This window comes from Cnephaeus nilssonii (assembly GCF_951640355.1).
Source record: "Cnephaeus nilssonii genome assembly, chromosome: 2".
NCBI classification, from domain to species: domain Eukaryota; kingdom Metazoa; phylum Chordata; class Mammalia; order Chiroptera; family Vespertilionidae; genus Cnephaeus; species Cnephaeus nilssonii.
Genome location: NC_137073.1, coordinates 108,129,289 through 108,144,037, shown reverse-complemented (window position 1 = coordinate 108,144,037; position 14,749 = coordinate 108,129,289). Strand labels below are relative to the sequence as shown.

The window sequence follows — 14,749 nt, the reverse complement described above, 5'->3', positions numbered from 1 at the left end:
ACTTTTAACATAACCAGTTTCCTTGCTTTCTCTTCTGACAACATTCTTCAGGAGGAGACCCAGCAGCTGAGGGTTGGAGATGGGAGTCCTAGTTGCCATTTCCATGGTCACCTGCCCACTTTATGCAGTCTTTCCTCCGCAGTCCATGAGTTTCTCGATAGAACACACAGGACAACAAACATGGGCATGACCCCTACACGTGACCTTCAGAAACTGACTTTTAATTTGCAATGTTCCCAAAGCCTCCGGAAGCCACTGTCTAATCTTTCTGCCTCTGTTTAAGAAGTCTTAGCCATCTCTAACAATGGCATGACCTCACCATCCGGCTAGATCCTTAACTCGCCGTGGGCAGGAACTGACCCTTCATCTCGCTGGTATCTGCCCCTGCTCTCCAGCCAGAAACTGCACATAGAAGGTGAAGGGGGAAATGTGTATGAACAGCTGTGTTTTCTTTCTTTCTTGCCTTTATTGTGTGTGTGTGTGTGTGTGTGTGTGTGTGTGTGTGTGTGTGAAAGGTGAGAGAGAGACAGACACCCATATTTAGGTCCACGTTCTTTACAGTTCTTACCTCATGAGATCCTTTATCAATGTCTACTGATATTTCTCCACTAACCTCATCAACATCATTATAAGAATGTGATCTATTTAAAGAGCAAGAACGCAATTGCGTACTGTGCCTTCTGTGAGCTTTGAGCCTGCCCAACGGCTTTGAAGGTCAGAGGAAGCATTTAATAATAATGAGCTCAAGAATTCGCACACACTTTTAAATTTTCTTTCCCAACTGAAGGCCGTAGGGGGGAACCCAGAGGTTCAGGAAATGGTTGGCTGTGTAGAGAAAATGGTGTCACTTCAGAGCACAGCTGAATATATAGAGCGAACCCCCCTTTCCTCCTCAATTTCACAAACATTGGGTTGGCTGAGTTCTCCAGAGGCCCAGCCCTGCTCCAGAAGGTCTTTGTTTATCTTTGCAAGGACAATTAAGTGACAGGAATGTGTAATAGAGTGAAGGCGGCCAAAACAAACAGCTCTCGGTAAACACCATGTAAAAGTGGCTATTGTTGCTGGTGTGTCTGCAAGAGTCAGAAACCACTTGCTAATAGTTTAATTCCATTTCTCTGCAGACTGGCCGATCCTATTGCAGAAGAGCGACCCTGTGGTCTGCCGGGGAGAGAGGAGCCTGGATGGCCCCACATTTCACAGCATAGCTGAGCCACTGACTCATGGGCTCCACGGCTGAACCTCTGGGGGCTTGTTGGAAAATTCGATAAGATGTGAGGCTGGACTGAAAATCATTTGTGGTGCAGCTGATTTGCTTGACTACAGGGTAGAGTCTGAGATGGCCGGGCTGACTGAGAACAGCCCTGAGGGCTGTGATTGGCCAAGGTAAGCCTCACACCATGCACACCATGCAGGGAGAGTCCAGGCTGGGGAGGGTATCCTAGGAAGGAGAGGAAAGGCCCTCTGCAGAATCAGTAGGTGAGTCTTTCCAGTCTCCATCCCCATCCAGCCTCAGCCAGTAATCACATTTCCCCATAAAATGGACCGTGACTGGATCTTACCTGAGTCCGGAGTCCCCAGCTCCCTGACACGCAGTGACTGTGCTTACGGGGCAAGTAGGCTGCACTGCCCCATGCTCCCTCCCTCCCGGATCTCAGAGACTGTGGGGACTTAGTGTGAGATCAGCGATGCTGAGACAGGGGTGAAGGGGAGGGAAATAAAGAGCAAGCCCTTCCTGGGTCTGCAAAGGGGAGAGAGTTTAATAAAACACATGCACCCAAATGGAAAGATGACTGGTTGAAATTTGGTGAGTTACGTTAAAGGAGAAAACAATTCGAGGAAGGAATGTTTATCTCAAAGAAAACTGACATTTGGTTTTGCCATCAGGTTTCTAAAAAACAGTAATGGCACCCCAGGGAGGGTGGCCTCAGATCCGGGGCCTGGGACTGACAGCATTTTCCTCCTGCAGGACTGGCCTTTGAAGGTGAGACTTCTGATAAAGCCTACAAAAGCCCCAAGGGAGTTTCCAAATTGCCTGGGAACCTGATAAACTGTGTGAAATGAGCTCCCAAGGCCAATCATAGCTGATTTGTGCTTAAAACACCTTTTAGCTAGGATAGCCCTGAACAGGTCAAAGGAGAATGGCTTTGGAGAAATAAGCCATTATGAGTGGACCGTAAGTAACCCGGCAGCCATGGCTGTTTGCTGTACAAACTGCTCACAAATCCACAGACAGCATCTGAGTTGAGTACATTTTCCCCTTCATCCTATCACGGATGAAACTGCTCTATCTGTCAGAGTGGCTGAAAAGTCGCTCTGAGTACCACAGGAATCCGTCCTCTGCCTGGGGATTCTGGACATCACTTTCAGGGCCTGCCTGGCTCAAAGTTTAAAGCCCTTGAGGTCTTCCACAGGAGGAGTACTTGGTTCTACCATTGACTCCCAAAGAACCAAGAGGAAAACATCACTATCATCTTGGGATGCTTGAGAAGAATGAGAGAGGGGAGGACTGAGAATGAGAAGAAGATAAAATCAGAGGAAGCCAAAAGAATAAAGGCTTCATAGTAAGACTTTGAACCTAACTTACCTGAGTAGAGAGATTGGGATAACAGAGGACTTCCCAAGAACCCTGAACTCACATGATTACAACTACCCGTCATTCACCCATTCATTTTGTAAAGATTCCTGATTGTCATCTGCTTGCGTAGCATTGCTGTAGGTATTGCACAGGATTCAGAGATGAGAAGCAACATGATCATCTGAGAAACGTAACATTTGAGCACCTACCCAAAATACACATCATGAATGATAATATACACATGTCAAACTAGTAATTCAGTGTGATATGGGCATTTTTATTTAAAAATGAGATAGATCACTTATTTTATTTCTTTTTAATAAAATATGTTTTTATTGATTTCAGAGAAGTGAAGGGGAGAGAGATAGAAACATCAATGATGGGAGAGAATCAGTGATCAGCTGCCTCCTGCATGCCCTACCCTGGGGATTGAGCCCACAACCTGGGCATGTGCCCTTGACCAAAATCAAACCCGGGACCCTTCAGTCCGAAGTACGGCGCTCTATCTGCCGAGCCAAACCAGCTAGGGCAAGATCACTTATTTTAATTAGATTGAATTGGGATAGAGAGAGAACAGGAGTATTCACAACAAAAAGTAGAGCATAAATAAGAGACCAGAAGTCTGGTAATGCAAGGTGTGTCTGTAGACAGTGGCTTCTATATACAGCAGGTTTCATTTAGGGGAATGTAGGATATAAGGTTCGTAAGAAGCCTTGAATGATAGACTTTGCCCTATAGACAATGGGAATATTTGAGGGTTTGAGTCACCCCTTTATTCATTCATTCAACAAGCATTGCTGGAGTATGTTACATGTACCAGGTCCTTTACCTGAGTGAAATGGACAGTGGGAAGCTCATGGGCAGCGAGGTTGGTGTCTCTGTTGAGAAGCTTGTATTCTAAAATATGGATGGTTGAAATGACAGCTGACTAGATGTGTGGAGGAAGGGCGGGCTCCAGGCACTGTGCACACCAAACGCTGCTGCCACACCCAGAAGAGGCAAAGAACCCGACTCTCCTGCGTTTTAGGAGCAAGGAAAGCTTTCCCAGAAGGTCCAGAGTGGACACCCCCTGACACTTCTTTGAACAGAACTGGGCCACATGGCCATTCCTAAGCCATTCCTGGGTCCCTGGGAAGGAAATGGAGTTGCCTAACTGGTTGGTTAGCCACTTGGGTAGGTACTGGTGAGGAAATCTGCATGGCGACTGGTCTGAGCAGGAGTTACTGCCAGACTGCTAGTTAGCAAGTTTCAAAGGCCTGGACTTGTTTTATGTATGGTGGTAAAAATAGTTTTGAAAGTAGGATGTAACAGATATTTTGAGGAGAGAACAGCCATTAATTGAATGTGGGGGAGGGGAGGGACAAGTGAGAGGAGGAAGAGGTTTCGAGGTTGAATTGCTCCTCAGAATTTATCTATAGAAACAACAGAAAGATGGGGAGCCACTTACTAGTTCCAGAAACTTGGGAACTGTTCCCAGACTTCAAGTTCAGTTGTGGTTAACAATGAACAAACAAACAAATCCCAAAGTAACCAGCAGAATGCAGGACTCAGAGCATTTTATTATGTGGCAAGACAGGGGTGAGCTCAGCTAAGAAGAACACACACAACAAATTCTTCGCATGGCTTACGACCACTTCATCTCCCAGAAGGTTGAAGAAGCGATAAGGAGGACCACTGCTCTGCCCTGAATTTTGAGCAGCTGCAACAAACTAGTTAAGAAGAAAAGGACAAGCAGGCAGGACATAGTAGCTTATACTTCAGGAAAGGGGGCGGGACAGCACCAGCTCAGTCACATGTCGGCTTTCAACATTAGGAGGCTGGATCCTCAGAGTTCAGAGGAGACACAGAAGGTGAGAGGCTCCCTGGAAGGCACTCTGACTACAATCCCACCCAACACAGATGGCCCAGGACTGGGAGGGGTGGTCACAAGAAGTTAAGTGGCTCCCTGAGATGCTCTCTGATGACCCCAAATTTTAGAAGAATGTGCATTAAAAGATGGAATGAGTCATCATCACAAGGTGGATATAACCTTGGCTATGAAGACAGATAGAATGGGGGATAAATCCTGTCACTGACTCTTGGTAGCTGTGTGGCTTTAGACAAGTTGCATAACTGAGCTGTGCCTTCTTTCCCCATCTTTAAACTTTCTTCCCCTTCTCCTCATCTTCTCCCGTCTTTCTTTTTCTTTTCCCTGTGTCAGGTTATAGGACTGAAGCTCACTGGCCTGAGAGAACTGAAGATCCATCCAAGAGAAGAGTTGGCCTGGTGCCTGGTAGGTCTAAATGAGACCAATCAGGTGGGCCTGGCTGAATTTATCAGAGGGAGCTGGGAGGACCTGGGGTGGGTGGGGTGGGGGGATGGTGAAAACACTGCTCCTTGTGTTTAAGGAAGTTTCGCCATGGGAGGGGAACTGAATTCCAAATTTCAAAAAGTGCATCAATATGGATGCCCCCAAGTATGGAATTTGAGCCACCTTCTAGAATAAGTTATTAAAGGAGATTTGAGCGAGAGATTTAGAGAGCCAAGACTAGACCTATATCATTGTCTCCTCTGACAGGGTTACTAGACCAAGAATCAATAGGGAATGTTGTAGACACAGTGGGTCTGGATGTCATGAGGCAGTTGACAAAGTTTCTTATGATATACTTGTGGGAAAATAGAGACTGTGGTCTGGGGGCAGAGATTCATGTGGCTTCCTGACTAGCTGGACCACCAGAGGCAAAGGATGCTGAGGAATGGTCCACACCAACCTGGAGGGGACCTGAGCCTAGTATCCAGGGAAACGTCACCCAAATCATCGTGCTCAATAAGGACATGGTTGGCAGGAGACCTCAGCCTTATCTGATATCCTATCCTTAAGGGAAAATGTTTTATGTTGCATGTGTAAGTGAAAAATAACTTTAAAATTTGTAAATATTTTAATAATAAAATATTTCAATATAATATTAAAATTTTTAATTATTAAAATAATATAATTTTAATAATAAAATATCCTTTTCTTATTCCCCCATCTTTGTCAAGAGAAATCCAATCATCTAAGTTCCTTGTGCTGAATTTATTGCAAAATGGTTTTAATTATTTACCTTTTCCTGTAGACATATCCTTGGCAAAGACCTTGCAGCATCTCCCATGAAGACCTGTCCCTTTACCTTGAATGAAGTGGTCTGGAAACTTCCATGACTAATATAATGGGGCAGAAGTGATTGCATGCCATTCCAAACCCAGGTCTTAAGTGGATGTGCGTGTTTCCGCTTTCTTTCTGCTCCCAGTGTATAAACAAGCTCGGGCTATTGATGTATAATAAGAAACACATCATCTGGCACCCAGCCAACAGCCAGGAACCTGCCAGCAAGTGAGTGAGGCCACCCAAGACCAGCCCAGTCTGCCCTGATCATTTACACCTGAGCAAGCCCAGTCACCATCACACGGTCTGGGCCAGTCCCGACGAACTTCCCAGCTGATCTGCTGACTCATGAGCGTTAATAAAAGCGTACTGTCTAAATCACTGGCTTTTGGGGTGGTTTGTTACGTGGCAACAGCCAACTGTACTAGCCCATACAAACTAGTCCCTCTTTCTCTGTCTTAACTACTCTGGCACTCACGTTCTTTGCATCATCCACGCTTTGAACAAACCATTGTGTCAATTTCACAGCTTTGCAAAAGCAAAACCTCTACCTGGTCTACCCACCTTAACCATCCTTCTTCACCTGGCTGATCCCACTCATCCTTGGAGACCCATCTCAGGCACCCCGTTTTCCAGGAAGCATTCCCAGAGCCTTTCTCCAAACCTCTTCCCACCTCTTGTTGAGTGCCTCTGCTATTCTGCTGATGGTCCTGCTCTGGGCCTTTATCACAGCTCTTACCTTAGGTTCATTATCTATTTACGCAGCTTTCTACTCTTGCTGCACTCTGAATTCCTTGAAGGTGGACTCTTGTCCTTTATCTGTTATTCCAACAACTAGCACAAGTCCTCACAAGTTGTCCGTGGTCTCACAATGTTTCAGTGATATGAATTAAATGGAGCGGAAGAGAATTTAGCCTTGAAAAAAAATGATATGAATTAAATGGAAAGAGAATTTAGCCTCTAAAAGATAAGATACAAAGGGATGAACAAAGTTAATAAATACACCATTAGCTTGGGAACACCTCTAGGTTACCAGTCAGATCTTCCTGGGTCCAGAGGAACCAGTTGATACGTTTTGGCTTTTTAATCCATCTACCCCTAGCAGGTAATGTGTTTCTCAAGGAAGGAGATGTCGTCACCATGAAAACTGTTTTATCTGTAAAGGATGGCTGAAGAGACACACTGCGCATTCATGTGAATTTCATGACAGAACGGTGGGTACTGTGGGCTGACTGCCTTCTGACATGCCCACAGGGAACACGGGGAGCTGTACTGCAGAAACATACCAAGCAAATGCTGATGAGCAACTACTATATGCCAGGCACTGTTCTAGGCATGGGTGAGCCTGCCAGAAACAAACCAGACAGAATCCCTGCTTTTGTGAAACTCATATTTAGTAGGGTCCAGGAAACAAAGATGATAGGCAGAGAGAGAGAGAGAGAGAGAGAGAGAGAGAGAGAGAGAGAGAATGGCTGTTTCCTGGCAAGACCTTAAGAATGAGAACCAATGGCCTGTGGGTTCTGTGAAGACCCCTCATGGCTCTCCAATAAAGTTCCTGCTTGCTTATGCCAGTTGAAGTTGGTTTCAGTTACTTGCAACCCCAGGGGTCTTAACTAAGACTCCGTAGGAAATGCATTTGACTCCGTATTTGACTCCGTATCCACTCCCTTCACCACCACGTTGGGTCGGGGAGGAAGGGGACTTTGGGAGATAGATCAGTAGGTCAGATGCTAGTGGAAGAGAATGAGAACACGCCCCTTGCCATCTGCCCTGTGCCAGGTCTAAGGTTCTGGGGCTCTGAGCTTCCAGTTTCCACACTAAGGAAGACCTCGAGAAGCTGCTTCCCCCGATACTCGGCGCGGCCGAGCAAAGGTTACGCGATAGGCCGCGTTTTATGCTCTCTACCGCATCCAGGTATTATGATTATTTCATATTTCTACATCACTGGGCGATAAGCAAGGAAGCACATTATCTACTCAGGCTTACAATAATAAATAAAATCATTCCAAAACAAGGAAAAACCCTCCTTCCCCAGGGGCTCAGCGGGGAGAGGCAAGGCAAACAATACAGGACAGAAATATGGCCCGGGACGAGTTCAGGAAGTTTTAATAGACCGTGGCGCAGGCGGCCGGGCTGCCAGGGGCTTTTGGAGAGAGCAAAGGAAAAGCTATTTGGATGGCGATCAGGCTGGTGTGCGCGGCAGAGGGGCGCAGGTCCTAGGACAGTGTGCACCCCATCCTCCGAGGAGCCTCTGTTCTTCGGGCTTTAACTTTGGAATCGTCAGCGTATTAAGTAAGAGGATAGAGAGAGATTCTTAACAATTTTTATAAAAGCACCTTGCCATTTCGCCAAATCTGCTTTTATTTTAATGACTCCTACAGGCAGATGCAGACCTTCCCACTTTCCACTTGCTGATTAATTTCCTGTTGACTCTGAAGGTAACTGAAAACCTTTGATGAAGCAGAAATAGCCTTCATGCGAGTGATTCTTGGTCAGGAACTGGGTCACTTGGGGCCAGCCTGTAGGGGCCTCCTTCGAGCGCTGGGTGGGTGGGTGGTTTTGGTTCTTGTTGATTTACAATGTGTCCACCAATAAACCATTCAACAAAGAGTCCTTCTTCTCCCTCTCCCAGGGTTCACCGCATGTTCCACTCCGGAGCCCAGCGCTAGGCTAAGTTATGAAATCGGCTCTGTCTGGCCCATCCTCCCACCCAACCCCCTTCCTGTGAGTTTTCCCATCATTGGGATCCTTTCTCTGTCCATGTTGAGGTTCCTCAATTTCATGCATTTCACCAAGTTATCATAGTCCGCTGAAAAGAAAACACTTTTCTATGAGTCATGTACACTTGGGTATGAATTGAAGTCAGATGGCTTCTGCTCCGGGCACCCATATATTGACCTTTGCATTTGAAGGGCACGGAGGTTAAAGGGGAAAAGCAATGGCTGGTTGTTGAAAGACTCCACTCTACTCTGGCCTTTCTGCAAAAAGGCTGGGTTTTCGTGGCTGGGCTCTTCACTCTTAGTCTTCATTTTTCTAAAAAGTGCTATTAACACCAGAAACTTGACTAAACTTCACTAAAGATAATTTCTAAAGTTCATCCTGCTCTTAAAGCTGTGCATTCTGATGTTAGAAGAGGGTATTTGAGTAAAACTGGAGCATCGCTGGTCACCAAGCCAATCACATTGTGTTCCACCTCCTTTTTAATACTATTATTATTATATTTTTATTGATTTCAGAGAGAAAGGGAGAGGGAGAGAGAGATAGAAACATCAATGATGAGAGAGAATCATTGATCAGGTGCCTCCTGCACACACCACACTGGGGATCAAGCCCACAACCCCGGCATGTACCCTGACCAGGAATTGAACTGTGACCTTCTGGTTCATAGGTCAATGCTCAACCACTGAGCACACCAGCCTGGCTATTACACCTCCTTCACCTCAAGACCAGGAGTTCTGAAGTCGCCTTCCAGCAACTGACATCCACTGTCTGCAGCTTTTCTCTCTGGGAACTTCCTGCCAAGACTTCAAGCCAGGAGAGCTACTCAGAGCTACTGAGTGTCTACTCAACCTAAAATACCGTCTAGCCACTTAATAAGCCCTGTGCCCAGGGCACATCCAGGACCATTATGCCAGCCTTTCTCGCTGCAGTGGGACAGAACAGCAAGATTCTGGAAACTGTGGGACTCCATGCTCCTCAGGACTGAGGACCCTTTCAGGACCCAGGGAACACCAAGATGGAGATGCATCTTCTAGACCCTGCCCAGGTGAAGGAGCTACTCTGCCTCACCTTTCTTCTGTTCCTCAAAATCTATGTAGATTAGGGGTGTCTCCATTCCATGACTCTGTGTTTCCCTGGGGAAACCACATTTTGTACCTTCTTCTCTCCTGACATCTTGTATTACCTCAAATAACTCACATGTCAGCCTCCTGGCTGCTCCAGCCCCTCAGGCTCCAGGATCTTCCTGTCCATCAATATGTCAAACTAGAGGCCCAGTGCATGAAATTCATGTACGGGGGTGTGTGTCCCTCAGCCCAGCCTGCACCCTCTCCAATCTGGGACCCCTCGAGGGATGTCCGACTGCCCGTTTAGGCCTGATCCCAGTATGATCGGGCCTAAACGGGCAGTGGGACATCCCTCTCACAATCCAGGACTGCTGGCTCCCAACTGCTCACCTGCCTGCCTTCCTGATTGCCCCTAAACACTTCTGCCTGCCAGCCTGATCACCTCCTAACCACTCCCCTGACAGCCTGATTGATGCCTAACTGCTCCCCTGCCCGCCTGTTTGCCCCTAACTAACCTCCCCTGCAGGCCTGGTCACCCCTAACTGCCCTTCCCTGCAGGCCTGATCCCCCCAACTGCTCTCCCTTGCAGGCCTGGGTTCCCCCCAACTGCCCTTCCCTGCAGGCCCCGTCGTACCCAACTTCCTTCCTCTCCAGCCTGGTCACCCCTAACTGCCCTCCCCTGCAGGCTTGATCACCCCCAACTGACCTCCCTTGCAGGCCTGGTCCCTCCCAACTGCCCTCCCCTGCTGGCCATCTTGTGTCCACATGGAGCCAGTCATCTTTGACCACATGGGGGAAGCCATCTTATGTGTTGGTGTGACAGTCAATTTGCATATTATTCTTTTATTAGATATGATTAGATAGGATAGAGGCCTGGTGCACGGGTGGGGGCTGGCTGGTTTGCCCTAAAGGGTGTCCAAGATCAGGGTGGGGGTTCCCTTGGAGCATGGGGCAGCCTGGGCGAGGGGCCTGTGGTGGTTTGCAGGCTGGCCACACCCCCCGGCGGACCAAGCGGAGGCCCTGGGATCTGGGATTTATTTATCTTCTATAATTAAAACTTTGTAGCCTTGAGCGGAGCCAAGCCTCCTGCTCACTCCGTGGCCGCAGCCATTTTTGTTGGGATTTATTTATCTTCTATAATTGAAACTTTGTAGCCTTAAGCAGAGGCCAAGACAGGCCAGAGCTGCGGAAACTTGGCTTCCTCCATTGCCGGGGGCAACTCAAGCCTCCTGCTCTCTCCAGCTCTGTGGCTGCTGCCATTTTTGTTGGGATTTATTTATCTTCTATAATTGAAACTTTGTAGCATTAAGTGGAGGCCAAGGCAGACCAGGGCAGGCGGAAAGCTAGGCTTCCTCTATTGCCGGGGAAACCCAAACCTCCTGCTCTCTCCGTGGTTGGGTTAATTTGCATACTTGCTCCTGATTGGCTGGTGGGCGTGGCCTGTGTGTGGCGGAGGTACTGCCAATTTGCATATCACTCTTTTATTAGATAGGATTAGATTTCTTTCAGCCTGGTGTTCACCAAATGAATCCAAGGACTCCCCAGTTTCCATGGACCGTTCTCCGAGCTTCCCCTAAACTATTCCTCTCTACTCTGTACTGTCTCCAGCGACCATCCTCCATCTTCCTCACTGTTTTTCTCCATCATTCAACACCAACCCCATTCCTTCATTCCCTCAAAGCACCACTAACAAAAGACTGTGAGTGTAATTATATGGATAGTTTTGTGCGAATGAAGGGTGTTACCACACAGAATAGCAGGCATCGACTTAAACTTGAACATCAGACTTCACCATCCTCAAACCCAGCAGCCATGGAAAATTCCAGTTACGTAGAATTACTTTTTACTTTTTGGGCCACATCCATCCACTAAAGAGACTTTTCCATTTTTCTCTGTCACTGTTACACTCTGCTCCCCCAAATTCCTGATAATTTGCTGCATGCAGGGAAATTCTCTCTTCAACACCCTAGGCTCAACTAGCCCCTGGGGAGTGTAACACAGCCCTCTACTCATTCACTTGGCTAAACAGAGGGCCAAGGGGACAGCGAGTGGTTAACATGTCATTTTCTTTTCAGCCGCATCACTTTTTGAGCAGAGCTACCCTCCTAGGTCACAATTTCCATGGGTCCACTGTCGCTGTTCTACTGTGCCCATTCTGGTCTGAGGTCAATTCCTTGATTTAAAAATCCACCTATGACCAAGTGGGCCAGACCACCCACCTAGTGCAGATGGGAGCAGCAGAACGTCAGAGCTCAGAGGGACCCACGGGCAGTCCCCTCCTCCACTTAGGGGGGAATAAGATCAAGAGCAGGCTGGGATCAGCTGGGCAGGGTAGAGGGTTCACGTCAAGGCACAGTGGTGTGGCCGTGGGTGGGTTACTAACGTCTCTGTACTAATTTCTCGGCAGGCTGATAAGATAAATGGATGAATGCATGCCAAGTAGTGGGTATGGTGTCTGGACAGAGTCCCTCCTCAATCTCATTATGACCCAGGGGCCCACAGCCAGTTAGGATAAGCTGAATCCAGAAACCAAGCTTCTCAGCTCCAGGCCTCTGTGCCACTTCCATTGCCAGGCAATGAAGGGTAACACACAGCTGAGTCCACAGGTCCTTGCCATCTCGCTGGGGAAAGAATACCACTCCACCAGCAACAATCAGGGGCGACCGTGAAGAACGGGGGGCAGGGACAAGGCTGTGATTCTCCATCCTGGCTGCGCATTAGCATCATCTCAGGGATTTTTCAAAATCCTGATGCTCAAACCAATGAAGTCAGAATCTCTAGGAGTGGAGCCGAAGCATCGATATGTTTTACGTAAACCTCCCCGGCAATGTGAATACGCAGCCAAGGAAAAGAACCATTGGCTGGAATAATCATGATACCCTGATAGGCCACCTCAGTTCAAAGAGGTGATGTGATTTGCTTTTGATCACAACTTTGGAAAGCCTGAACTTGACCAAATTGTATGACTCCTCTTCCAGTCATTTTTTTAAAAAGCTCTCATTGATTAGGCTTTTTTATGTTCCAGGCTGGACGCTTGGTCCACTGACCCAACATCATAACCCTGTGAGGCTAGTCCTTTAATTAGGCCTGGAGAGATGAAGTCAATTGGTCAACGTGACACAGATAATGAAAAACACATGTGAGACTCAGACACACGCCTTCGGACCCAGAACCCATGGAACTAGACTGTGAGCCCATCTCACTGCCCCACCCCTGAAGCGTCCTTTCTCTGAAATGCTTACCACCTGCCACTCACCATCTGAGGGCAGAGCTCTCCCCAACCAGCACCAGCACCTCCTTGACAAAAGGCATCCCCTCCCAAAGCTACAAGACTTGACAGAATCCTTGGGTGAAGAACTGTTACAGACTTGTTAACATCAAGAATAATGAGAGTTTGGTATCACAAATCCTAAAGGAGGAATAGCTCCCTGCATCCAGGACGGAGATGGCAGCAGCTGTGTCGTGGGTATCGGGCCGTGAAGCACGTCTGTCTAAGCCATCATTGAGCCAGGAAGGTCATTCTTCCTTGCTTCCCTGCCCAGGTGAGGAGAGAAAATAGGCAGCCGAGGACTCAGCAGAAAGGGGCTGAGGGGCCTGATGCTCACAGCTGCCCTAACGTATCCATTCTTCAATTCTCATTACCCTTATTGGCCCTAAAACTCCTTTCCGCTCTGCAAAGATCTAAGTTAAGTGTATATTATGGTCGTTTTGTTTGTTGGATCACTGCAACCTGACTGCAGGGATGATTTCTACTCTCTCATATGCACCTACATGGGCCTAGGATGCTTCCACTTCCCATGAGCCTTCAAAAAGGACAAGGACAAGGTCCTAGCATTAGAAACACAGACAGTACCCGAAAGGATGTTGGTGATGTTGCCGTACCTTCCCTGCCCAAAAGGTACATACAGGCTGGGGCAAAAGTGGGTTTACAGTCGTGAGTACATGTGACACAGTTTGTTCTTGTTATTATTTATTAACTAGAGGCCTGGTGCATGAAATTCATGCACTGGGTGAGGGGGTTGTCCCTCAGCCCAGCCTGCACCCTCTCCAATCTGGGACCCCCTGTGGGATCAGGCCTAAACCGGCAGTCGGACATCCCTCTCACAATCCAGGACTGCTGGCTCCTAACTGCTCACCTGCCTGCCTGCCTGATTGACCCTAATTGCTTCTGCCTGCCAGCCTGATAACCCCCTAACTGCTCCCCTACTGACCTGATTAACACCTAACTGCTCCCCTGCCAACCCGATCACCTCCAACAGCCCTCACCTGCCAGCCGGTTGCCCCCAACTGCCCTTCCCTGCTGGCCTGATCTTGCCCCCAACTACCCTCCCCTGCCGGCCTTATCTTACCCCCAATTGCCCTCCCTTGCCAGCCTGATCTTGCCCCCAACTGTCCTCCCCTGGTAGCCTGATGGCCCCCTAACTGCCCTCCCCTGCCAGCCTGGTCACCCCCAACTGCCCTCCCTTGCCAACCTGGTTGCCCCCAATTGCCCTCCCCTGCAAGCCTGGTCCCCCCCAACTGCCCTCCCCTGCCGGCCTGATGGCCCCCAACTGCCCTCCCCTGCAGGCCTAGTCTCCCCGAACTGCCCTCTCCTGCTGGCCTGGTTGCCCCCAACTGCCCTCCCCTGCAGGCCTGATCTCACCCCCAACTGCCCTCCTCTGCCGGCCAATTTGGTTCTGATTGATTGGGTTATATGCCAGTCAGCGTCAAAAGCTCCGCCTCCTAGGCAGCCATTGGCTCCTCACAGTTGACCCAGATTTGGTTCTGATTGGTCAGTTTCTATGCCAGTCAGTGTCTCTGAGCCTATCAAAGGGGCCTGATCAGAAAGGCGGGGCTGATCAGCAGCCCCAGTGGAGGCCTGGAGAGAAATGGAGGCGCAGCTGCTGACCAAGCCTGGAAAGAAAGAGGCAAATGCTGATCAACAGCTGCCACAGAGGCTACAGATCAGACCTTGCTTCTCTCTTCAGGCCTCTGTCTGGGCCTGATCCACAGCTCCCTCAGCAGTCAGTGCTGGGTCACTGTGCCTGCAGCCATAGCAGTCAGTGCTGGGTCACCACAGCAACCCAGCGCTGACTGCAGTACTGACTTCCAGTTGGTCAAGCCTCCCAGTCACTGTGGATGTGACAGATCCAGGGTTTTTATATATTAGGATGATTGTATCATTTTTCATACGAATGACTGTAAACTTACCCTTGTCTACCCTGTATATTCTCTAAATCATAACGGGAGATTTTTTTTTAAAAGTCAGTTACTTGTCCTCCATTC

General features: G+C 48.4%; 1 protein-coding gene across 1 annotated transcript; it reads left to right on the top strand.

Annotated features, from left to right (window-relative positions):
- The first annotated feature begins 281 nt into the window (after positions 1 to 281).
- LOC307105340 (uncharacterized protein) lies at positions 282 to 6,026 on the top strand. The gene is made up of 5 exons (XM_079781080.1): positions 282 to 415; positions 1,122 to 1,383; positions 1,885 to 1,981; positions 4,776 to 4,847; positions 5,845 to 6,026. The coding sequence occupies exons 2-5, from the start codon at positions 1,337 to 1,339 to the stop codon at positions 5,929 to 5,931; spliced, it is 303 nt and encodes a 100-aa protein (XP_079637206.1). The 5' UTR covers positions 282 to 415; positions 1,122 to 1,336; the 3' UTR covers positions 5,932 to 6,026.
- Positions 6,027 to 14,749: the final 8,723 nt, after the last annotated feature.

Excerpts from the sequence above, each read along its gene's own strand:
- LOC307105340 (XM_079781080.1), top strand. The coding sequence starts at position 1,337 with ATGGCCGGGCTGACTGAGAACAGCCCTGAGGGCTGTGATTGGCCAAG. Across the intron at positions 1,384-1,884 it reads GAGGGCTGTGATTGGCCAAG|GTTTCTAAAAAACAGTAATG; the intron begins GTAAGCCTCACA and ends TTTTGCCATCAG. Across the intron at positions 1,982-4,775 it reads TGCAGGACTGGCCTTTGAAG|GTTATAGGACTGAAGCTCAC; the intron begins GTGAGACTTCTG and ends TCCCTGTGTCAG.